Consider the following 26,955-nt stretch of genomic DNA (forward strand, 5'->3'; position numbering starts at 1 on the left):
AAAACAAACGTGCAATAATCACTACCAGACCTACGCCGATTCTCCACACTCCTAGGGGGTCGTTGCTGACTACGCAACTCGGGCTTCGTCCTAACTATCCAATAGTTAAGCCCAGAGTGCCTAAAACACGGTGAGTTACACCTACACGACGACTTGCCAATAAAAACCACAACGCGTGTTATCACCAGGCGGGGTCTACTAGGCCACTATAATCCAATACACAACTCTAATGCCCAAGCTAAGAATCAAACAGTTCACTCAATAATCGTACCACATAATAAGATACAGGTACACTATAGGTAGAGTGACTACACCACTAGTAGCTGGTCTCAATAAATACCAAGCCAAACAAGCAAAACTAAATGGCGATTGCACTATTAAAATATTGAGCTACTTAGTAGCAGATAAATAAATATTAAATACGTTCCAAACACTAGATAAATATATTATCTGATAGCCGGTACTCCGCTATCCAAGCTACCAAGCTAACGTGTTGGATTACTAAGCAAGCTGTTCAGGTTAAATTAAAATAATTAAATGAATAAACAATAACAACCCTACTACTGCTACCACTACTGCTACTATATCAACGTTATATTGCTTAGCCGGGCTTCTGTTAATAGGCTAATAAAACTAGCTACTAGCCTACTGGCCTCGTGCTTCCAACTACGCACGCTAAATCGTGCAGCCTAGGTTTGTCGGGCCTCAGAGTTATTAGTAATATAACTAACTCTAGGTACAACGCAAAATAATATCTGCTACAGTCAAATAAATTATATTATTTGCGCTCTAGCACCTGCCCAGAACCGTCAGGAATACACTTTAATATTATTCCTGACTAATATAAATCCTAACTACCGTCAGGCTTTGACCAGCACGGTTACAACTCTAACCCTCGCAAATAAAACCAGATATTAATATTATCAAACTAATAATATCAAGTCGTCCACTCACCACAAGTGGGTCAGTACCCAACTTAACACCAACACTGTTCACCGGTATCACCACACTCCGATGTACCACCAACATACGCCAGCCGTCTCCACAGGCACAGGACACCAACACTTACTACTTGACTGTCCGAGATCCACCACTAGAATGTCCGTCCTATACTGTCCTGAAGATCTAGGATATCCCAGGCTTATCGGCACTGATAAGCCGGGTCAAAGGGCGCTCGCTAGCCTCGCTGCCGCCGCTCGCTCACCTCAACAATCGGTGCGCGGCCAAATAGCAAAAATATACCCCCTAGGGAAAATAACTCGTTACACAATACATTACATTGTTTTTATTGTTCTTACCCTCTAAATTAGATCAAACATTAATCATATCTCAAATCGTTGAAAGTAAAACCTAGATTGCACCATTTTCATACGAATTTTGTCTGCTGGTCCCGCTGGATTAAAACATACTGAATAGTAGTTGAATTAAAAGTATACAGTGACCAGTTGTGTTGGTATGTTAAATTTGATGAAAAAAAGTCACCGCCCAAATAATTTGTCTATTTCATATTATCTCGAGTACATATTTAGTAAAATTAAAAAAAACACACAATGAAGAACAAAACATTTTATATTACATTAACCACGAAGAAACCGTTTTCATTTCATCCATAAGGACAATAAAATAACTATGGATCTGTCTATGGTTCGAACATACAATTTAATTAGCTTATTGATTCGCCACCCTAATGGGTCACCTAAACGTCCACTGAAGACCTCATTATGTAGCCTATGTCTATGTGTTCTCTTTGGTTCTGTACACGAAGTAATGATGGGGTTTTAATTTGCCATTTTATGTTTCTGGTTTTTTTACCAAATTTTGCTTTATTTTACCCTCAATAATTCTACGTATTTTCAAACTATTAATTTTTACTTTGACCCCAGGAAAGTAAAGCAAACGTTGTAAATTGTATACTTAGGAGAAAAACATTAAGATACATTAGCAAACTCAAACGTGTCCGGTCATAAACCGTTTATCAAAACAAGCTTATTAAAGGAGAAAATCTGCTTTCTATGTATTCAAAGTTAATGGTTTTAGTCATTGAACTACAGTAATATATATAACTATTGCTTAGTGTATCAGATCATCACTAGATCAGATCAATTGATTTAAATTTATGAACATAAATTTATTAAAATATTGAAAATAAAATGTACAGAATTGAAAACCAAATTCCGAAACAAAATGAATTAAAAATATATATCTGTACATTTTTAGGCGAATTCAATATTGTCATAGTCCAGTAACCAATCTTTCATAAATAAATACACAAATACACCCACACCATTAGCTGCTTCCAAACAAAACAGCTGTAAACAATCACTTGCGACGTTGCCACTTCAAAGGCCGCGGCCTGGAGTTAAAGGCGGCCGTGATCAGATACAGCCATAGATTAAACATACTCCTAGTATGTTTAATCTATGATACAGCCTAAATATTGAACAACGAAACTTACTAGTAAAGTTTAGCCTGCCGAAAAGCAAACTAGAGAAAAACACGAACCGCAACAGACAGCCGCACCCAAGGACCCAAGCTTGTTTTGTTTTGTTTTGTTTGTTAGCTGTTTCGTGTTTGTGTTTACTGTTTGTTCTTGTTCCTTATTGTATTATTGTGTTTGTTGTCATGGTTAGGTTAAATAAAACGTTAACTTAGAAGTTACTAATGTTACTATAAGTTTATAGAACTTCGAACCAATCGAAATCGGCAAGTGAAGTGACAAAAATTAAGTTATTTCAAGCAAAAGGTTTGATTAACTTATAGGGTTTTTGCGTCTGACCGACCAACAATTATTGGTTTACTTGATACACGTCCATTTGATCTTCGAAATGTCAAATTATAAAATGCAATGTGCCCTATCTTAGGTCTCATATTTCATTCCCCAGGCCTATTTTATCACTCCACTGGACGCGGCACTGAGAGTGTGGCCCTTTAAAGGCACCACCAAAGACTCGATCACTCACTGGTCACGGCACTAAGAGTGTGGCTCTCAAAAGGCACCACCAAAGATTCGATCATTCCACTGGAGTTGTTGGCCTTAGGTACTTGTTTACCATAATGAAGAGAGCTTTTTTGCAGAGGTTAACATCTCATCCATCTGCAGTTGATTTCAGATCACTAAGTTCATCATTAAAATATAACTATAAAAGGGTTCATCCCATCGACAGAGATGCAGAGTTTGACTTACCTGGTAAGTGTATAGTAACTCAATATAAGAATGTAAACTCATAGTTTTCCGGACAAAGTGCACTCGGAACAGCCGCGGTGTGGTGTATACTTTTAATACTTTAATAGGCCTTTTTTCTTATTAAATGGCGACCATACAAAGTAGGTATTTTAGGCCAAGTATGAATGGAGATGAGTGTAGGATGAGTGGCGCGATCTTGTGGTCTTGTTAGTGACTAAGGCCGACATTCCTTAGACACATCTAGGTTGATTAATAGCCCATGCACCTACAATTTATTGTGGAATCCGAACCACTTTGCCTTGGTATATATTACGAATTGGTCTACTTATCTGGATAGTACTGCAGATAGTCGTAGTACTCACTCGTGTGGACGTTAATCCACACCAGGGAGTATCGCATCCACAGTGCATGCCTATAAATATCCACAATTCGTGACCTAGTAGCTGGATTACAGGACGACGCCACCCGTCCCAGTCCCCAATATATGGGGCGACCCAGAAACAACATCGTGCGTTGCAATGAGAGCCCGAGAATGGGGACTGACCGAGACTAGAAACTTCCAATCCAAAGTCTATTTCTATGCCTAACCCGTTGTCCTAACTTATCATTTGGGGAACAATCAAAGGTAAATCTAAAGGCTGATCCGTGCATGTGGCTTTAGCCGAATGCCTTAAGTAGGCTATATTTGTCTATTGGCAAACTAGGCTTATTTGTATTGATATTCACTGATTTTGAACAAATGTGCATAAGTTATTCTTCACTTTCCAAGCAGTTCATTTTTTGCAATATGTGTGGAAAAGACCAAGCATTGGTAATCACTGATTTTCGAACAAAAGTGCATATTTTTCACTTTTCAAGCAGTCCATATGTTGCAATAATGTGTGGAAAAGACCAACACGCATCGGTAAGTTAAATGATGAACATTGTCGAATAAGTACACAAACTGATCCTCACTAAGGTAGTTGTGATTCGCAAGTAGCTGCTTAGTGTCCGGTGAATGCCACAAGTGTGGCTGTGCCTTAAGATGAATTGTTAGGCTATCACTGTGGCTGTGACATAAATATTTTTTATCATTAAACTTAACTTATCATTTGAGATGGGGACACCACCTATATGCGTAATTTAACCCAAATATGAGTGTAGATGGAGTGTGATGCCTTGTGTAGCTTTGTTACTGACTAAGACCGGTTGTTTTATTAGTCAGGAACATTTATTAAAAGCCTAATGATCAAGAACAGCTAGGACCAGTTTCAAATGTTTCAATCCATCAAAAAGCAACACACTTGTCCCAGTATCGAACATATGACCTTTGGATTAAGTTTACTAGGCGAGCACTAACCACCGAGCTACCCGGCTAGACAGACAGGGGTCTGTTGGTGGACCATATTTAAATGTGGTGGGTGCTTGACAATGTTAAAAGTATTTAACTTCTTTGATTGTGTCCTTTCAAATAAGACACATGCATCTGATAGTACTTTTTTAGTTAAGAGGCCCCAGCTTCAAGCAATAAAGATGGCTAACTTATTTGAATTATTTTTTACTTTTAAACTTTGTAGGTTCTTAAAATTTAGAACTTTGAAAGCATGATTTCATTTGTTTTATTCCAGTGTTCCAGTATCCACCCGGATCTAGCAGTGATCGAAGAGTATATGTCTGGGGCCTTTCCGAACATGGTGCTTTGGGTAACAGACTTCAGTTAAAGAACACTGTGAAGTACAAAAAAAAACTTCCCGAGTTTCATCATAAGCCTCTTCGGCTCACATTTGCTGAACAAAATAAGGTAAAATAGCCTAGCAAAATTTAATAAATAAAAATATTGCTTACATCTTTCATTTTTTATGTCTAGTTTTAGAATGCTATTGTAATTTTTTAACAAGAATCGTAAATGCGAAATTTTGTTGCAAGCATGTGCTGCCCAATGGAAAATACGTCTTTACTCATGTCCCTACCGGTAACTTACTTGTTTGATTTTTATGTGCCATATCTTAGATCCTTAAATTAAGTTTACTATGTATTACCTATATCAATTTTATTCCCACTCTTCTTTTCAGGTTACTGACATTGCCTGTGGTTATGGATTTACATTATTTGCTGTCGATACAAAAGAAAAATACAAAGTATTTGGTAGTGGTATTAACACAGATTCGCAAATAGGTAAGTTTGCATGGAACTTAGCTATTTTGAATAACCCCAAAACAAACACTGTTGTTGTGTGTTGGGGTTGTTTTGGGGTATGTTTCAGTACCCCATACATAAATCTGCTGCTTATGAAAAGAGTACTTTTTATATGGGTCTCAAACTGTATAATAAGCTTCCTTTATCACTGAGAGAGGTAGAATCATTTAAAAAGTTCCGGTTACACTTACTGTCTTACCTGTTAGACAATTGTTTTTACAGAATTGAGGATTTTTTATCAGTCTGATTGTAGTAAACATAACTTATTGACATTGATATAACTTATTTGTAAACTTTGCTAATAACCTAACTTATTTTATACTTGTTTTTCAATACTGTTCAATACTGTTAATACTTTATTCTTATTATGTTTATTACTATATTTATTATTATGTTGCTTTTATTCTCTATACTAGTACACAATGTATATTTTGACAATTTACCTGCCTGCGTGCAGAAGCACTCCTTAGGCGTTACCTATGTGATGTATTTGAATAAATAAATAAATAAACCTACCAAGAACCAGTAGTCTTAGAAATCACACTTTTGATTACACAACTATACTAATGCTACTAGAAACATATGTATTGAGTAAATTAAGGGTTTTATATCTCCGCTTTTTTTTTTCATGAGTAAAAATTTGTAGGCCTACATTGGTTTGGCTTTCATGATGCTGTTTGTTTTATACCTAAAGCTGTGGTTTCCTAGACGCGTAATAGATGCGCTGCATGTGCGCATCTATTACGCAGCACCATTGTCTTATGGAGTTTCGTGTAAGCGGTTTCTAAGGCTGCGTATCTAATGCGCGCGCATCTAACACCAATAGCTGCGTATTTCACCGACTGCTTTTAGAGCAGTCAAATCTGAGTTACGCTGCGTTTTAGACATATCTTGTGCAATGGATTCGGAAGTAAATGTTGTCCAGATGGCAAAATTCCCCAACAACAACAAAAAATCGATTGAATTTGTCTCTTGAAATGACATATTATGGAAGTACGTTGGTCATACAATTAAAATGTTTATAGTATTACATTTCATATGATTCGTTAGGTAGTGTTAATTTCCCCATAATGTGTAATTTTAATATTTAATTCCCCTATTAAATGTTCCCTACAATTAATTTGTCCTTACATATTCGTAATTTGTAAATAAACCTAATGTTGACAAATATTCTTTTCAAGCCAGCACAACAGCAACTCCCAAATATAAGAGCCCCCATAATTATTTTAAGAACCCCTGAACATCTTAGTAATAATCCTATATTAATTACTGGCAGAGTACCCGTCCTTCTTACGGGGTTGGCGTATAAGTATGAAATTCTTACTGCAGTTATACTCGTAAATAATATGCTACTAGTGCACCTGTTGCTCGAATTCGAGCAATTGTAAAGTATTACCGGCGTTATTTGCGATTTTGATGGCCTGTGGGCCAAAGCCGGAGGACTTTTATTACAGGAATTGGTGAAAGGGGGATGCCCCCTTTCACCAATGTGGTGAAAGGGGGCATCTACACAAACAAAACTTCATTTTGACACATCGTTTGTAAAAATCCGTCCATTATTAATGGGGGAGTAGTGTTTCGTAGAAATAGCCTTCATGTATTTATATATAAGGATCCTTATAGCACATGTCTCAAATTTTAGTATAACCAGCTGATTCAAATATTAGTGTCAATTTCAAAGTATTCATCTGTTCAAGATGAATACTTAGAATATGAACATTTTCTCCCTAAGAATAACATGGGAACTTTGAAGGCCACTGGGGCAGAGCCCTGATTGAATTCCAAAGTTTTTTTGTTTGATGGCAAAACTACATGCTAAGACCTTTCTAACGACACCTTGGACATGGTGATCGGCAGCACCACCGCTCTAAAACAATTATGACAAAAATATGCCAAGCGTATTAAAAATATAGATTTTGTCAATTCGGTAAATTCCGAATAGGTAGGCCTAAATATAATAACAGTAAAATCAAAGTTGGAGAGGTTAAATTAAAATTTATTGTTTACATTTTAAATTGACATGTTTGCTTTAATACTACGGTTAAAACTTCTGCGAAGGCCACGTACAGTTCCTAATCATGTACTTTTCACTGCTTACACTTCTTCGAAACTTTTAATACCAAAGTATACATTTCATTATCTAAATCGTTGTATAACATCATAGTAGCCACTAGTAATCTCTCCCGTGAACTTATGTTACACACCAACCGTGTGTATTGTGTACGCAGTCTAGGAAACCACTCGCAGCTGCGTTTTGGGGCCTGGACAAAAGCCGCAGCGCATCTAAACCGCTGCGCATCTATTACGCGTCTAGGAAACCTAAGTGTTGGGCCTACACAGTGTTTGGACTTGCTTGAAAATTTCAAAACTAAAACATGAAAATAGGACTTAAAACGTGATTTGTAGGGATAAACGTGAATAATCAACTCATTGTCGGTAAGTATCAAAAGATAAGGGTTGGCAGGTAAAGAGTGGCTGTTCCTCTTTTACCAAAACCAATCTGTGGTGAAAGTTAAAAGTTAGAAACTGTTCTTTTTTGTCAGCCGTGTCAAATCTCACAGTCTTTTCCAAAATGCAATGACTAGCCTATACAGAAATATTCACCATTTATTCATGTCTTTAGTGCTTTCAGTTTTCCTTCGATTGACAGTTATTTTAAGTATTGTGGTCATCACTAGAACCCAAAAATGTGCCCTCAAGCATGAATCTTTAGCAGACCAGGTCGATTATTACATGCTGCATGAATCTTGTATGGGTAATAAGAGTTTAAAAATAAATTAGTCTGACTTGTGCAGCCATATTCTAGCAATCAATGGTGCACACAAACTACAACTTTCAATCATTTGTTGTAGTCAGTGAATATGTTTAGGTTACCATGACCCCAGGAGAGATCATCCCCTCAACATACTCACCAGCCCTGCACCAATTGAGCTTCCGCTTGATCCAACGACCAAAGTTAAAGGACTGGCAGCAGGTCGCGCCCACTCTGTTGTACTTACTGACACTCATGGCGTCTTTACCTTTGGCAACAACGCTTACGGACAATGCGGTCGACGGATTGTAGAAAATGAAAAATACAGCGGCAGCAGAATTGTGCATAATATTCCTAATATTGATGGGAACAGTATTGTTGCAGTTGTATGCGGACAAGACCATACGTGAGTATAAATATTGTATGGATTCATTTTAAAATATCGGTCCACGCTTAAAAGAGCAGTATTGTACAACTTAACATCTATTAGATGGTTAGCAATTTTAAGACAGTTGTGACGTTTTTACAATGGCTCTGAAATACTGCCATAATGTGTACTTTCCAGTTTTACAGAATCAAAGCTGCATCTTTTGAATACATTCACTAATTGACTGTCAATAGTTAAAACAGACATTCTTCTGTATGTTATTATGTTGGAATGTTATTGTGTAGTTAGTTAAGAATAAATTGGTAAAGTTTAGTTTTCTTGTTCAAGAATAAAATTAACTAGCGTACATGTTGCTCGAATTCGAGCAATTGCAATGTATTACAGGAGTTATTTCAAAACGAATAACAGTCATATTTACAATGAGTTTAAAAGAGTCAACTCAAAGATTACCGGTGTGTAACTCAGACCATGTTTATCTTCGTTATTGATAAACCTAAAGCATTCCGGCTGGTTTTCTCCTTCTCTAAATGCCTCGCTGTACAGGCAACACAGGTCATTGATAGAGGGCCAATTGAGAACAAAAAGTCGTTTTGGGGTAGTGTTAGGGCGCATTTGTAACCTAATAGTTGAGTGTGTCCAGGGTCAGGTGCCGACTGTGATGAGTTAAGCCTAATACGCGCCACTGATCTGTAGCTGCGGTCGTTATCACGATTACGCCTCCTGTCTATGTTTCGTTTTCGTCGCGTCGGAGACATTTAAAAGAAAAAAACAACAACAAATAAACAAATTATAGGTACACAAAAACACTATAAATGCACAAATTTAAGTTAGAATCATGCTAACCCGATCCGTCATAGCGACACAAAACAAACATAAATACACAAATTTAAGATAAAACCATACTAACACGATCCGTCTTGGGGGTTATGTTTACACAAACTCAAATAGTAAACAAATGTACTCAATGAGTTTCATTGAATTGACAAATAAATAACAGCAATTAAATTATACAGCTGATCAAAATGTAAACAATTTTGTTCCTCATAAGGATAACATGGGAACTTTCAAAGCCACTGGGGCAGAGCCCAAAGAACTTTTTCAAAAATGTAAGGCCAGTTTGCAAATCTACGCGACACGCTCTTTCCAGTGAGACGTCAATGGATGAAATCGGTTAATAAATGGCGGAGGAGTTCAACCGACAAAGTTTCATGTAGCGTATTAATTATATAGATTAATAATATTTAATAACCACACACTGTGAAAAGGTAAGCTCAGCACAAATAAACATCAGACATCACAGTGCTTTCTACTGAAGTTATCACAGTGCCGGATTTAGGGTACTTGAGGCTCTAGGCCAAATTAACCTGAGTGGGACTTCCCACGATTGGTGCAAAATCGTGAACATCTCCAGCAATCATGAGAATATTATCTTCATTGTCATCCACAAATTATGTAATATGATTAGTTTTGGAAAATTAAAATTCCATATTTGTTCTAACAAATTGTCTCTGTACTAGACTGGCAGCAACCAGTCTCCTTTTCCTTGTGGCCTAGTGGTAGCCTAAAATTGGCACTAACTTATTATTGATTCACACTTCACAGTTTGCAGTTTAAAAATGAAAATCCCAAATAGGCTAAATTAGTTCGCTATTCTGTAAATTTGTCCTATCGTCCTTTAATCTCTGATCTGATCAATCTGTATAAAATGCTCATAAATAGATTACTTACGGGTCACTTTTAGTGTCTCAGAAGTAATTTATAGAACATATTTCCCATCATTCACTATATTTCTTGAAGCACTCCTATGCACTTAAACCTAATACAATGAAAAAACAGTGCTATAATAGGCTAACTGGTATATAATTGTACAACATTTAAAGCCAAACAACGAAGCCAAAGGGACTAGTAATATACAGGATAGGCTATCAATATCACAACATTTGTTTGCTCAATGACTTGATGTTGCTTTCCTGTTTGCTAAATTCCAGTTATAGGCTATCTTATCTGAGTTGTTTGTCAACCTATCAGTAGGACTCCTAGAGAAAATGTAAAGGTTAAAGTTTTCCAAACTGGCTGGCTTACAGTAATTTAATTGATAGATAGGAATAGTTATTTGTGTGGGTGAACTAGTGGGCAAAGTGGCACTTTGCTGCACACAAGAGAAATGTTTGTGCACAAGCCGTATGCGAGTGTGGAAGTTCCTCGAGAGTAGCAAAGGCAGTTTGCACTCGTGTTACACATTATATTCTTCCTACAGTACTATAAATCATATAAATAGCCTAATTAGTCTTTCAAACACTGTCTTCTTCCTTGTGCGATTGTATTGGCTAGAGCTAATCTAACTAAAGATCCTGTATGATAAATACGTTTCATACCTTATAAATTCGACAAACAGTTCAATTTTACAAAAGGTTGTTTACATGTTTGGGCTTGTATCCGCTAGGGTTGGACGGGTCCCGAAATTTCGGGAAATTTTCGGGAAAAAAATATTCCCAATTTTTGGGACAGGATAACATTTGATTCGGGAATTTTTCGGGACGGGATTTGATCCGATCGTCGGCGATTTTACCGCTTAGCGAGTGACGATGACGCCGCTATCGCGAGAGATGTTCACGATAGTTCCGCGAACAAAGGAGGCGAAGTCATTTCGACGATCGCGCCGTGACCGCGGCGTCATACCGACGATCACGCTGTGACCGCGGAGTCATACCGACGATCGCGAAGTAACCTCGGAGTCATACCGACGATCAAGCCGTGACCGCCGAGTCATACCGACGATCACGCCTTGACCGCCGAGTCATACCGACGATCACGCCGTGACCGCCGAGTCATACCGACGATCACGCCTTGACCGCAAAGTCATACCGACGATCACGCCTTGACCGCCGAGTCATACCGACGATCACGCCGTGACCGCTGAGTCATACCGACGATCACGCCTTGACCGCCGAGTCATACCGACGATCACGCATTGACCGCGAGTCATACCGACAATCACGCCGTGACCGCGAGTCATACCGACGATCACGCCTTGACCGCCGAGTCATACCGACGATCGCGAAGTTACCGCGGAGTTATACCGACGATCATGCCGTGACCACCAAGTCATACCGACGATCATGCCGTGACCACCAAGTCGTACCTACGATCGCGAAGTTACCGCGGAGTTTTACCGACGATTATGCCGTAACCGCGAGTCATACCGACGATCATGCCGTAACCGCCAAGTCATACCTACGATCTCGAAGTTACCACGGAGTTATACCGACGATCATGCCGTGACCGCAAGTCATACCGACGATCATGCCGTGATTGCCAAGTCATACCTACGATCGCGAAGTTACTGCGGAGTTATACCGACGATCATGCCGTGACCACGAGTCATTCCGACGATCCCGCCGAAACCACGAGTCATACCAAAGATCGCGCTGTGACCGCGGAGTCATACCGACGATCGCGAAGTAACTGCAGAGTCATACAGACGACCATCCCGTGACTGCAGAGTCATACCTACGATTGCGAAATTACCGCGGAGTTATACCGACGATCACGCCGTGACCGCGAGTCATACCGACGATCAACCCTTGACCGCGGAGTCATAACGACGATCCCGCCGTGACCGCGAGTCATTTTGACGATAGCACCGTGACTGTGAGTCATTTCGACCGCAAGTCACAAGTTGAGTGACTGCACCTGTAAGTTTTTACCCATTCTTTTGTTTTTATATATCAGTGCCACAAATGGTAAACATTGATTTTGTTTGTCTTGTTTGGTAACTGCAATACTCAATACTTACTTTTTAAGCACTGGAAAAAATCCCGTCCCGTCCCAAAAATTGGGAAGGAAATAAAAATCCCGTCCCGTCCCGTCCCGAACTAAAAATTCAATCCCGTCCATCCCTAGTATCCGCTATTGTCAAAACATCGCAGTTTGATTATGAAATCCTTGTCATTGTTTACTACTAAATTTACATACACACACACACACACACACCTATACGGACGGTAAGAAGACATTACGAAAACGAATAAAAACTACAAATAGGATTATATTTAGGACACTGCGTCATTCATCCAGCATTTTCTTACTGTTGACTTTGAGAAGATTAGCTTAAGACTGTGCTAATAATTTGGAATCTGTTTTTCTATTGTTAAACTACATTACACCATGGTTGATTTTACAAACATTTTGCTAGAGTATGGTCAGTTGTAGTTAATTGTAACAATTACATTTACTGAAGTAGCTGGTTGTCATCATAGCTGTGGAATTGCACCCAAATATTGAATTGATATTATTATCCGCTTGTTGTGTTTGCTTGTGTAGGCTGATGGTGACGGAGGGGGAGAGGGGAGGGGTGTACAGTTGTGGGTGGGGAGCTGATGGACAGCTGGGCAGAGGAGATTACAACTCACAGTGGCAGATCGGCCGAGTAGGAGGCGACATTGCTAGTGAGAGAATTACCAAACTGGCCGGCACTGGCGACTGTGTACTGGCCCTCAACGGTGAGTGTGGGCTTGTAGTATTGTCAAGAGGGTAAGACTATTATAAATGGCTTTGTGTGTTTGAAAATCTATTAATAATGATATTGAAACAGCAGTAACAATTGACAGTTTAACTTATCCGATAATTTTAAAAGTTTGATCCAGATAGTTCTACAAGGTTTTGGCTGTTAACTATTTATCCTATCAACTTATGATCTCAAAAACCAGAAAAATATTTTTTTATTTTTTAAATTGGCATAGGAACAATAAGTGAGAAGTTATTAGATTTATTTAGTGCATCGTACTATTTATAAACCATGTGTAATTATGGTTAATTTATCCATTTAAATTCTTTAAAATCTAAAATGCTAATAGTGTGTGATTTCAGAAACTCTCTAATCCAAGTTAAGATCCCTAAATCTAGGTTTTTGGGTGTAACTGGCCCACCTGGTATTGCATTGGTGATGCAAAGATAAATTTTCTTTAAATGTCAGTAGGATAGTTAAAGTTTTTGTTTGGTGTGTGGATGACATTTTGGATAGTTTCTGATTTTAAACTTGCATCGTATTGCTAGGCTGGCCCTTCTAATTAAAAAATATTCCGGATTTATAGATAAAGGAGAAGTATTTGGATGGGGAAACAACGAGTACAGGCAGTTGTCAGAGACTGGTGACTTACAGCAGGTGAGTACAGTGATCTTTGTCTGAGATCCATCCTTGATATTTTTTGGAACTGGCCTATTAATCTATAATAACCTCATTATTACTAATATTCCATAATTTTAGTGTTAATAATACCAAATAAAATGATAATGTCCACAAACTTTGTAAACATGTTAATTATTTGTAGATCACAATATTATCTTGTCTGGTATTAACAAGATTCTTGTTATTACCAGACGAAGGTTACTCTTCAAATTCCACCTGAACGAAATTCTTTGAAAATAAGTATTTATGATTAATATGTTTATCAAAATGACCAGGGGCTTTATAAACCAAGCAGAATTAGGAAACCTGTCTTCCATTCTCCCTGGCCCCAAAGCAGAACTGTGAGCGACACTGTGGCAGAAAGACCCCAAAAATATTTTTTTAAATGGAAAAATTACTTATTTTAGGCTACAGTCAAAGTTAAAGTGGCACAGCATCAGATGATCAATGCTTTGACTGGAGAACTCGAGTATCTAATACATTGTTTGGTTGTCCTTTGTTAGATTCTCGATTGGAGCAATAGTGAAGAATAAGCTAACGGAGAAACATACATTGTCAGGCATTCTCTAGGATCATATCTCCCAATATTCTTCTAGGTACTGACAATTCTTCAAAATAAGGCAATTCACTACATCCTCTTTAGTCAAACCAGATTCTTCAAACTAGTCTTGTTTGATCGAGTGAATGTTTTTGTGACAATCATTGATTTTTCCAAGTAAAAATGTTTACATAGAAAAGAAAAATAATTTATCAATAACTATTCATGTTAGTGTTTTAATTTAAACACCCCCATGTTATTTTAAATTGTCAAACTAAAGTTATTAACCTGCATCAGTCTTATAATAGTGCTAACTTTACCAAGAGAAAGCGTAGTAGTGTGCTACGGCCTCAGCCACCGACTTGCCAACAAATATAAATCTTGACTTTAAGTCCTTCGCCTAAAACACCAATGTTTACTTGCAGGTATGTACCCCAGTAAGGCTTGAATCAACTCGTGGATTGGGAAAGATTATCGACATAGCTGCAGGGGGAAGCTTCTGTGCTGTACTCAATGGTAAGAGGACTGTGCTTGTATTTAAGTTGGATCTAGAAAGCTTGGTTGGTTCTCCACTTGGTTACGCCAATGGTTATTTGAGCTTACACTTCGTGAGGCCTACGGTTGGTCAGTCTCTGCTCGGTTCAGTTCAGTTAAGTTTTTGTGTTTATTCATGTACACAGTAATGTTGATTTTAATTTACTAGAGCCGGAAATGTTCAAATAAATACTTCGAACGGTTTATTTAAAACTCCTGCAAGAATTATAGAAGCAATGTTTATTGAAGATAATAAAATGTATGCCTCCACATTTGTAGATTTCTGTTGTATTTGAAAAACTACCCTATGAATTTACTATCCTATGAATTTAACATAGGATCTGATTTGGGGGTTAACCCTCCAAGTGTCCATAGTTTAGGCCTTAATGTCCACCTATTTTTGGCGCATTTGCAAGGTTTTATTAAAACGGATCTGAGAAGCTTAAAACAATGTTAATTCTAATGTTCTATATACCATTTTGTTTGGAAAATCATGGGCTTCAATATTATATATAAAACATAAGAAACATTTTTTCAAAAAAAAAATTTTTAGGTAAAAAAAATATAATTTAGAAAATTTTCAAAAAAAAAAAAAGTTCGCGCTCAATGAAATTGTATAAATTATAGGCCTATAAATATTTGAAAATAGCCACTTTGTTCTAAATTTTATGAGGATTACAAATATATAATAATATAAGGAAGTATATTTGCAAATAAATAAGTTATGGGCAAAAAACTGATTTCAGTACATAGCGTTTAGCTAAGAATGCATAGCCTAACCATAGCTAGGAATCTGGCTGATAATTTACATCAATATCACTACCTACTTCTTCAGGATCATCAACCAGCACTTCAAAACCACTTAAATCTTCTTATAATGCACCTCCTATATCACTACTTTTGATTTTTAACACTAAAACAATGATAAACGTAATAAAACACATCAGTCATCGGTCCGGGGGAACCTAGCTGTTTACAAATACACGCACGTCAGCTGTCTGCTACAACATTTTCGGAACTAAAATGAATAGCGCTTAGAGACAGACCTCTGGAGAAAGCTTAGAATATTACGGAAAGAACGATACCTAACTCGATCCAGTTCAATCCGATTCAGTCAGTCATAGAGCCTTCGCCGTAAACGATGTCTGCGTGTCGAAAAATCGACAGGTAACACTACACAAAGTGTGCTGCTTGTCGAATTTTCGTCAAGTAACACTGGGAGGGTTAATTGTTAAACAGTGTGTCTGAGACATACTAGACTTTTTTCCGAGATTTTGTACAAAATCAAATTGAATATCGTCTACATTTGTCTTGTGTAATTTGTTGTAGAGGAAGGTGCTGTTTTTGTCTGGGGCTATGGTCTGTTGGGTCTAGGACCCCAGGTAGACATGTCACCCAGACCACTAAGAGTGCCTGAGACATTGTTTGGTCAGAACATGTTCATGCCTCACTCCCGTGTGGACAGTTTGGCCAGTGGACTCTACTACTTGGCTGCCATCACTAACCAAGGACAGCTGTACATGTGGGGACGAAACAAGAGCGGCTGTTTGGGCATCGGTTCAACTAAAGACCAGTACTTTCCACTCAAGGTTTGTTTATCTTTTGTATTTGTCAATTTTATTTTACTGACAGTTTTTTTATTTGTGTAAACGTGTAAAGTAATTTAGATACAGCTGTAAAACAAACACATTTCCAACCTTTCCTGACATGCCTCAAACTTGTGGTTACCTCTGCTAATCAACAGGTTGACTGGTTGATATTGAGAAAATTCAATAACTCTATGATTGTTAAAAACTGAACTCAATGCTTGGACTTTTATAACTCCAGCTAACAACCAGCGGATCTTCAACAATCAAGCCTCATATATTTTCTAAATAATGCTTCCAGTGGGTCAGCATTTAAATTTAATCTACTCAATTCTTCAATCCACGCATGATGGTTAAGCAATATAATGTTATATAAATTGAAAATCTAATTACGTGTTGACAGTTTCGTATCACCTGTATGATGCAATTAACCCTTTCCGAGCGTTTTCCGTATATATACACCAACGGCGCTATTCAGTTGCGACGTTGGCCTTATAAATACACAACTCAATCTAATATACACATGTATATGTCAAAACAAAATCTCATGAGTTTTGTGGCCACCTAGAAGTCCGTATTTAACACTGTTGAACTTTTTTATGGGGTTACCTTAAGAATATGTAACATTAAGGTATTAAACAAAAATTTATGAGTTTCTGCGTGTTTTAATGCGGCTCTGAATATTTTTTACTATTTATAGGGCCTTTTTTATTAAGCTTTGAAATCAGTAACCCCTCCCACAGCCCGCTACGTTGTACAGTCGCTACGTCATTCGGCAGCTAGGTAAACTACTTCACCCAATCCTATGTATTGAGTCAGTGCCGAACATCGCATTGTAAAATCACAGCTGTATTCACCAGCTAGGAAATCAGCCATACTCGGTTGAATCCCTGGGTTTTTAAAATCTAACTTAACAGTGCATTCAATTTTCTTTGATCAATTTAAAATCCTGTCGTGCTAAAAAATGTCAACGTTCAACACAATAATTGTAATATGAGGTTAATTCTAATATACTCATTTTTCTATTCAACCAATAAGGTTTTTTGTTCAAGGTCAATGTTGGAGCACATGTCCTCAAAGTGAGTGCGGGAGTCGATCACACAATAGCTCTGTGTAAACCCTTCACATAGTGATCAACTGCAGTCATGTTTTGTATATATGTAAATACAGTAAAACTATTTATTTGTTACCTATATAGGCCAAGCCTAGTTCTTTTATTGTATACCTACTAAGAAAATACAAATTGTGAGTAGTAGCATCATTACTACTTGGGCTTAAAATGCAACTGTTTAAACTGCTGCTAAAGGTATTTGAAATATATTTTTACCACACTATGATGTTTTTAGCTGTTTTACATACGTTAATTGGTGGCTGAAAGATACGTTTTGCTGGCCATGCCAGCTGTCATCGTCATTTGGGGACCAAGCAGGTTTTTACATCCCTAGGGCCCCAAAATCAGCTACCCGCTTACTTACTTAAAACGTGAATGCATATTAAATACACAATCAGTATCCATACATGCATTGCAATAGAATTGTTTTATTGTCATCACTGCCTAGCAACTATTTATTATTATTTTTGCTGATTCCTCAAATTATTTCTTCACAGCCTTAAAGTTGTACTTGTGTTGACTATCAGTGTGCTTTATTATTGTGGTGAATAGTGGTAGTGGTGAAAAATAGCGTTCGTACCACGGACCAAAATGTTTTGCAGCTCTCGAGCCGGCAAAAGCTCATTATCAGTCCTAAGTACGAAATATACTATTCCAACATTTTGTATTGACTCAAAAATGTATATTGTGACACATCTATTGAGGATAATGAGGTCCTTGTCTTTTTTAGTATTTTGTCTGTTAATTCCCCTGTTCCAGAAATAGTCATGATTTTCATTTGATTTTTTCAAACATGAGAGTTTTGAGTTTTAGGCACTAAACTTTTTAAAAATTCTAATCACACTTACTACCAGTATATATTTTTAAACCTTTTTTTTACCTTCAGTATGGCAAATAATGCAATCAATTATAATTTTTTAGATAAATTTTTATTTTTACTTTCAAAATGTTTGCTCTATTTGCTTGAACTAGGGTTGCCATATCCCTGGATTTCCACGGAGATTACCGGATTTTGACGTTCAAAATTTAGCTCCGGGGGATTTCTGCAAAAAGTGGGATATATCCTCTTTTTTTACTGCCAATCAAAATAAATTGTATAACGGCACTTTTGGAATAAATAAAATGTTTGTGTTCACAAATATTGTTAGGGTAGGCCTATGCAATGACTGAAAAATACTTTTGTACTCTCTATTAACATTTTTAAATTGGCGTCTGCCGGCCAGTTCGAACTCCCAAGTCCGAACGTATCTGTGTTCACTACCAGAGCCAGACAGAGAGTGTTTTGTTAACATTATTCTTTATTTTAAGTGAGATGAGACAAGCAAGATGAAAATTTTATGCTTTAGCGTACCATATTTGAATATTGACATTGTAGCCCAAATATTGAACAGAACGGTATGGATTAATTAACATAAATAAATTACGTCACTGGCCCGAATGTCAATAGACGTAGCCTAATATTAGTAAGTATTTTATATAAATGTTTTATGACTAATAGTTGTAACAACTGGTTTGGCCGTTTTTTGACAGTTCCATTTAAGTATTAATAAAAACGTGTTTAATTTCAGGTCAGTGATATAATTTTTTTATGTGTATGACTCATACCGATTCTGTTATAATATTTAATTGTGCTATGTAGGTGTACAATTTTGCTAGCCCGTAAATTGTTAGGCCTATTTACTGTAGTTGGGGCCACTAGCTAGAATCTCCCCTTTTTTTACAAATTACCATATGGCAACCCTAGCTTGAACAAATGTATACCATGTGGGATATAGAGATTAATTTGATGATAGTCCCTCAGCCAGAGTTTGCAAACTTAATTTTTACACATAATAAATAGCTGCACCATTTAGAGGCATCTGAAAGGGAATTTGGAAGGAAAAGATTGAGAATATAGTAACCAATTTTATTTTGTCAACAGTTTAATTTACCATCTCGGGTGGTAGCTAACCATATACACAATTCAACAACTAACGTTACGAGTATTCCAGGGTACACTACAGTGTCCTATAAAACAAGCGGTACATTAAGCATCGACACAAACTAGGATCTATTTTGCAAGGTTTGTTGTAATTTAAAAAATTACTTCCAGATAATGCTTAACAAAATGTACACCAGAATCATATTGTAACGACATAGCACATCTACTAGGATAACAAAACATGAGAAAACCGATGGTAAAAAAAACTGAAATTTCCACTTTCTTTTCTTATTAGTTTAATTTCAGTCGATTCCAATATGCAATGTACAACTAACATTACATATCACAATTTTATTTTTGGTGTAGTCGGTTCCGTCTTTGGTAGAAAGAATAGATTAAAGTACATAAATCTTTAAATAAAAAAAAGAATGGATATGAACGTAGGAGCCTGAGACTTAGAGTTCACGCTCGATCTTGATGAGCTCGGCGATGCCGTCGTTCATCTCCTTGACGGCCTGGAACTCTGTGAGTCCCATCCTGCGCTTGTTGGAGATGTCGTAAACTCCACCCTCGGCCTCTGTGTGCTCACCTCGGGTACCACGGACCTACGGTCAAACACCAGACGTTAGACATAACCCGTGTCTAATAAAGTATACTCCTTACACGCCATCTACTATTGCTGTGTCAGAGATGAAGAACTAGTGATATAGCAGTAGCTGAACTGCCAGGACTAAGGTTATTTTTTAGGTGAGAGATTTTGCAGCTAACGGGTTAGTCTAATCATATACAAAAAGAATTAAATATAGACTGTCAGCAGTGCTATGGTTACAATAGGTTATGCCGCACACCGCTGGCAGCCCTGTGTATTTACGTAGCACGTACGCCGTAACTACATGACGCTCCCAGCGGTGTGCTCTAGAACCTATATTGTTTATTTTTGTCTATGGTCTAATTTCAGACAGGATTTTTATAGATATCAGAAATAGTGCCTCTTGATGACAGATGTCAGGAGAAGAAGTGACTCCAGCGCTGGGGGCTGAGGAGAGAAGTTTGAACACCACTTAATGTTTTCATTCAGCACTCTGTTTAGCCAAACAAGAACAATATTTGGCTGCAACGAAGATTTTGGAGAAGGCTGATGATTGCAGAACCTTTGCCTTAGCAAGACACAACCAGCTACTTGCTCCACTAGGAGGCCTAGTTCCAACTTTCCCTTTTAAAGGCTTTTAAAGATCAGTGTGCAATTTTGAATGATAACCTGTACTATCAAGTCTTGTTTCGATGAAAGCCAGCTACTTTTATCATAGCTGGATCCATTTCCTTTAGTACGTCTAACGTTGGTGTAAAATATATAACTTTCTCAAAATCAAGTGATTATAACTGCTGTGGAAGATAGATATATAAGATGCAGCTTTCTCACCTGAAGGTTGAACTTTCCAGCGACCTCTTCCAGCTTAGCCTTGTTGGCGGCCAGCTTGGGCACCTTGATGTGCACGGAGGCACGGATTGTGGTTCCCAGGTTGGTGGGGCAGAAGGTGAGGAATCCCAGACGCTCATTGTGTGAGAATGGGACCCTCTTCTCAATGTCATTGACAGCAGACACCAGACGACGGTAGACCTGCAATAAATATCGACCATGTTATTCCCTTCAAAACCTTTAGTTTAGGCACAGAATTGAATTGAGGTTTCCAACACTTTAATTTTTCTTTCCTAGAATAGAGGCTATTCATTTGTTTCTGTTTAAAAGGACATTATTGCATCTTTCTCAAATAATCTTTTAGGAAAAATCTAAATGTCAAACTTTTCACTTAGCCTATTATGTGAGCAGGTGAACAGACAGTTCCAAATAGGATATAACTGTCAGATATGGGAAGAATACTCCCAAATCTTGTCTTTTATTTCTTGTATGATTTTATCTTTTCCAGCATCATACATGCAGATCACAGAGTGCATGATCACATGTAGATAAGTGGATTTCAAATAATTACCATCTCTTAATACATTTTTCCTAAGATGAATTCCCATGTGTGTTATGTGTGCGGAACGTATGTGCCAAGTCTCAGGCATTTCAAATTATGTGTTATTTCTAATGGTAATTTCCTATATTTTAACGTGCAAACTGAACGTGTGATATATGCGTGCATTCATTTTTCATACACTGTATCGTTTTGTATATATTTATCTTGTAAACTAGTTTTTTTTATTATTTATCTTTTCTTGTAAACAAAATTCTGTGTACAATATATATTATTTTCCCTTTTTAAAAGTAGCCTAAATTTATTGTTTTATTGTGCGGATGATGGACTCAATCCCCAACCACAGGCATTAGCCCATTTGGGGATTACATTTCAGAAATCGTTGTTAGTACCATTGTAACTGATGTACTGTAATGAAATAAAAAGGATTCATTCATTCATTCATTCATGTATAGAAGCAAAAATGCTACCCAAACCAATTGGTAGTAGATACCAAAGTAGTTCCACCCTACAAAAGTTATTGCCTATCTTTCCATATGACTGAAAGCCCAATAGTCTATGGGGTCGTACCTGTCCCAAGTCTCCACCCATCTGCATGGAGATGAGACGAAGGTGGTCCTCCTCATTGCACCACACCAGGAACGTCTTGTTGTCGTTGTGGTAGATACCACGTCCGGTGGGCCAGAAGCGGCACGCGTTGGCGGCCTGCAAGAACCTGTCTCCCTCCTTGAACAGGAAGTGGTCGTCAATCAGCTTCTGCTGCACCTCCTTGGTCATGCCTGTGAGAGGGTAGAAAGCTCCCTTCAGCTCTCCCTCCAGTCCAGACAGGGTGGAAGAGACCTTCTCCTCCATCTCCTTGTACTGGGCCTCAGTCAGGCAGGGGTTGAATGGGTAGCCTTGCATGGAGCGACCGCAACGGACACGGGTGGAAATGATGTACTCACCCTGAGAATAGTAATAAATAATGAAACAGAAATGTAAAATCATCTTAGATGGGTGGGAAATGCACCCGATTCTTCTCTACATCAAGTTAAGCTAGTAAAAAAATGATTTGATCTTGCATGTTTTTGAATGACAAATTAAACCTTATCAGAAGGGGACAAAGGATAGAATTTGCTCTAGACACCAGCAACTGGTGCTTGTTAACTACTTAAAGGTACCATTGATTGTATTCTCTGTAGGTATCTTACTTAATTGTGGTGAGGTAAATGTTCTTGCAGGGAGGTATGTTTAGAAAAAAATGTTACCAAAGAACATTTCAGTTCCTTGTATTAACTGATTACTCTAACTCTTCAACCTGACTATTTCAAAATCACCCTTTGACGGATATTTGTCAGTTATGCTTACAGCAGGGTCCAGGTTGGCGAAGGAGTCAACATCACCCCAGTCTCGGGCGGGATGTTTGTCAGTCTTCTTGAATCCGCCGTGGTAGTCCTCGATGATGGGGTCAAACAGGTCGGCAAACACGGTGTACGCCTCAGCGTCCGGGGCGTAGATACCTACTCCGGAGTCGTGGTTCTCCAGACCTGCCAACCGGGAAAAAGTTGGCTTCAATTTCATATCACAAATAGTGGAACGAATCTGTTTATGATGGTTAAATTTTCAACAAAAGCTTTTTCAGACAACTAATGCTGTATTTTTTTTCAGTTTGTTAATAATCATATTATCAGGCATGTTATTATGGGAGTAATGGAAAATGCGTATTTTAGTGTTTAGTCATTTTTAGTTGTTTAAAAAAGTGAAACTGGATTTTTTTATTGAGTGGTTATCTTTTAAGTGACAGCTAGGATTCAATTATGGTTTTAGTGATGCACTTTACTAGTTGTTACTTATTTTTTAGGAATGGTATGGATTTGTTAACTGTTCTGTAGACAGAAACTTTTATATTATATTTATAGACGGATTTTCATTTTATTTTAGTTTTTATAATGGCAATTTAGTAACTTAGGATAATTATGTAAAGATAAACACTACAATATCCAGTTTGTAAGTAACTTAAGCAACAGCTAACAGTTTGCATTAAAATTTTATCATAACATATTATTAATTAAATATTGAATCATTATCACTTTATCTCCAAAAATCTCATATCAGTTCCTTTATTCATTAAACAATTTGTTTGATACTTGAAACCGACTATCTATATATAAAGCCAAAAGTACCCATGAACTTTTGAGAAAACTACAAGTCACACCCCCATAAACCATCTATATATTAATAGGCAAGCACGTTTCTTTAAAACCTTTTTCCTCAGCTCGTGTTCATTGTAGGGAAAATCTACACATACTGTTAGAAAGCTATTTTCCTGTAGGTGTGCAGAATCCCTTGATAAATTAAAATAGACTCAAAGATAAGCACAAAAAATAATTTGAAATTAACAAAAAATTAACATGGGCTTTATGGGTTGCTATGCTGGTGACAAAATAACAACGAAATATAAACATAAAATCAAAACAAATGATAGAAATTCCAATCATCACATGTTTTATTTACAGCTTAGGTTGAAAATAGAGAAGCCTGTACATTACATTTTTTTGGTCGAGTTTCGACCACTGGACGACCTCTAGTATACTTAAAATATTCGTCATGACGAGAAACCTTGCGCAAAACTATCCATTATTTCATAAATTGCCCTTTAAGGTCATAATTGCTTTTCAAAGGGAACTTTCCATATGTTAAAAATACCTCAGCTGTTCTTAATTGTATGCTAAAAATTCTTTCAATTTATTACCTTATTAAAATCTGGTATGATTATTTGTTTGTAATGCTGCATTCTGTTTTATTTATTCCAGCTTAACTTAACCAATCAATAGTTTTATTAATACCGGTACTTATGAAGTGAAACGGGTTGAAGCCCGTGGGTAACAGCTAGTTTTAGAAACATCCAACTTGGACCTATTATACCTCTACTAAGCCTCTTGGCTTTACACTTGACACAAAGTTAACATGGGACAGTCTTATAAAAGCCTATTATTTATATCAAGTGAATTTGATACTCCCCGAGGGAGTCCTTGTCTAGATTAAAACGACCAATTTTAGGTACTCTACTCTCTTAAGCTTCTTGTGTGAATGAGTTGAGTTAGGACTAACCTACCCTCATGATAGTGAAAGGGGAATTACCCATTGCCCACATGATATGGGGAATGTTAGAGTTGGTCCACACACAGGATGTTGCCTAATCAAGTGTTGTGTGAGTCACCAATTAACTTGTGAGGGGAGTGAACTACTGCACAGACATGCAATATTTCTTTATCAGGGCTGTTAAAATAGAATGGATTCTGTCTTCCGCTATCAGTCAACTCATGTCTGTCCCATCAAGTTATCTAATAGCTGACCATGTCTCTTCACGAGTGTCTTTCAAACTGTTATAGCTTTTGCAGAGCAATGTCCGTTATTATTTAACTGATTAGAAATTCGTTGATTTAAACTCGTTGAAATTCTAAACACCGTTATGGATAACATCCGATTTGTTATTTTATTCTGGAGGCAAAAATTAATAAAATAAAATAAATATCTATTGGTGATAAATTTATCACAAAACTGATGCAGTTTATGTGAAACATAAATTGGTTAAAAGAATTGAATTATACCCTGGTAACAAAAGATTATAGCCAGTTCAAAACTAATGGAAGAATAAGTGACTTTTATGGAAACCCATCCTGTGTCTACACATTTGGCATTATTGATGTTTGAAATATTAAGCAACAATTCCATGTTTTAATTTTTTTTTCATTTTATGACGTTTAAAATATAACTATGATTATTTGTATTTCACTATTTCAGTCGGGTTTCTCGAGAAATGAGTTGGTGTAATGATTTGTACCAAAAAATTTGATCAGTTGTAGTCGTGAAGCAGTTATTGCCTCTTCAGTCTAAAAACGTAACGGTGCATAGCATTAGGTAGTAAAATTAGCTTGTTTTCCAAATATTTTCTGGCAAGATGAATTTTCATAAAAAGTCATTGTTCAACTTAAGTGGCATCAGAGCTAAGAGTTATGGTACTATGTCACTTGCTGTCAACTTCTTAACTGTAGTACTGTAGTTTTCATATTTCAGTTGCCTTTTGGCTTCCTTTACATATTCCACTTAAGTTTGCATTGGACTCTCTATGGGATTGGGAATGGGAATGACAATTTTTCTTACCTGATTGGATGACATCGAGGAGAGTGCTTCCGAAGGTGGGGGTCTTGAGGGTCTTGAGCTTGTCAAAGACCTCTTGGGTCAAGTACTTCTTGAGCAGTGACTTGCTGTCGGAGTCCTTCAGCTTCTTGAAGCCGGCCTCCAACTTTTCCAAAGTCGCTGCGTCCACCATTTTTGGGCTGAAACAGAAGTTGTAAATATACTTACTGTTGATTAATACAACATGAGCTGCAGATTTGCAGAGATTTTGTGGGGCTTTATTAAAAGTCTCACATTCTTTTTTTTTTTTGTGTATGATTAAGTGTATGATGTTAACTGTAATCGGTGATGGGGCTATGCCATTTGACTACCAGAATTAGAAATAGGAGAAGAGGGAAATTGATCGGAAAGCATGAAGTTGGGTTTGAGATATGAAAAAATTATGCATCGGTGTATAAGGATCAAAGCCTTATAGTCACGTATCTAATAATCTAGTAATGTATAAATAATAGTCTTAAAACCATAATGTGAAAAATGATTTCATCGGTGTTATAATTCAAGTTTGCATAGACTGCAAGTTTTTGAACAAGTTCATCTATTTCATTAAGTAAATAGTCCATTGTAGCACCTTTTGTCAGATTTATCAACTATGTTCAATTAATGTTATAATCTTCCCGTAAGTATAATAAAAATCCTGGAAGAATGAAGGACCAGGTAGATATTATCTGGGAGAGGAGTACAACAAAGCCATCCAGGCGTGACGGAACACAAAAGCCCTATCAAACTGTGAAGCCCCGACTAGCGGCCACTGCTTGCTACTTGTTGAGTTTTGTAGCTCCCCAGCCGCAGATGTACAGTTCTCGCAGCTAGTCTGGGCGCGCGGACCCTTGTGTACTAACCGTCCCCCACGCCAAAGCCATGAAGACAGCAGTGAGGCGCTGAACAACCCCAGTGTGCCGAGTGGGCCGAATGTTTTTAGAAATGTGCAATAAACACTCCCCTCTACACCCCCTGCCCTAGCGCGACCGCGCGCCCAGACTAGCTGCGAGAACTGTATTACGGTCGTAGCTGCTAGACTGTTAAAACTTTAAACATCACAGATTGCATTCAACGTTGTCAAACCACTGGAAATGAATGAAAATTGTTTAACAGGAACTTTTCACTGAATTAGAAATAAAAAATATTAGTATAAATAGTCGAACATTAAATTTATATTCTGCAATTGTTCTACTATACGGCAAGAATTTCTATGTTTTGCGAGACCGACGTTGTACTCACAGGCCTTAGGTACGTCTAGACCTGTTGATGGATTTTCAGTTTCTTACGCGTCCAAAGAGGGTCTCTCTATACAGAGGTTTTATACAAGTTGTGTACACAATTTAGACGCATAATAAACAATGGGGCATTGTACACGGATTTTGATTTTATTACCGCAGTAATGAATACAACGCAACGTTTATAAAGGGATGGGAGGACGCATTCG

General features: G+C 37.5%; 2 protein-coding genes across 5 annotated transcripts in view; one reads left to right on the plus strand and one right to left on the minus strand.

Annotated features, from left to right (window-relative positions):
- The first annotated feature begins 2,601 nt into the window (after window positions 1–2,601).
- LOC128989935 (RCC1-like G exchanging factor-like protein) lies at window positions 2,602–17,538 on the plus strand. Its single transcript, XM_054412088.1, has 9 exons — window positions 2,602–3,187; window positions 4,792–4,964; window positions 5,236–5,338; window positions 8,229–8,517; window positions 12,823–13,001; window positions 13,593–13,663; window positions 14,651–14,741; window positions 16,089–16,348; window positions 17,398–17,538. The coding sequence occupies exons 1-9, from the start codon at window positions 3,055–3,057 to the stop codon at window positions 17,473–17,475; spliced, it is 1,377 nt and encodes a 458-aa protein (XP_054268063.1). The 5' UTR covers window positions 2,602–3,054; the 3' UTR covers window positions 17,476–17,538.
- A 1,808-nt stretch (window positions 17,539–19,346) lies between these two features.
- The window catches only part of LOC128990282 (arginine kinase), a 48,767-nt gene continuing 41,158 nt past the window's right edge, over window positions 19,347–26,955 (minus strand). For all 4 annotated transcript variants that reach the window (XM_054412606.1, XM_054412605.1, XM_054412607.1 and 1 more), the window contains 5 exons: window positions 25,497–25,672; window positions 22,701–22,879; window positions 21,924–22,298; window positions 20,798–20,995; window positions 19,347–19,982 (listed from right to left, as the gene is read on the minus strand). In XM_054412606.1, coding sequence (XP_054268581.1) covers window positions 19,833–19,982; window positions 20,798–20,995; window positions 21,924–22,298; window positions 22,701–22,879; window positions 25,497–25,672 — 1,078 coding nt within the window. In that variant the 3' untranslated portion in view covers window positions 19,347–19,832. The remainder of the gene's footprint in view (window positions 19,983–20,797; window positions 20,996–21,923; window positions 22,299–22,700; window positions 22,880–25,496; window positions 25,673–26,955) is intronic.

Source organism: Macrosteles quadrilineatus, unplaced genomic scaffold (genome assembly GCF_028750875.1).
Source record: "Macrosteles quadrilineatus isolate MER2022 unplaced genomic scaffold, UCM_ALF_1.0 Scaffold_3__2_contigs__length_128488019, whole genome shotgun sequence".
NCBI lineage: Eukaryota > Metazoa > Arthropoda > Insecta > Hemiptera > Cicadellidae > Macrosteles > Macrosteles quadrilineatus.

Coding starts and splice junctions, on each gene's coding strand:
- LOC128989935 (XM_054412088.1), top strand. CDS start 3,055: ATGAAGAGAGCTTTTTTGCAGAGGTTAACATCTCATCCATCTGCAGTT. Junction 4,965..5,235: donor CATTTGCTGAACAAAATAAG/GTAAAATAGCCT, acceptor TCTTCTTTTCAG/GTTACTGACATTGCCTGTGG. Junction 8,518..12,822: donor GTATGCGGACAAGACCATAC/GTGAGTATAAAT, acceptor TTGCTTGTGTAG/GCTGATGGTGACGGAGGGGG.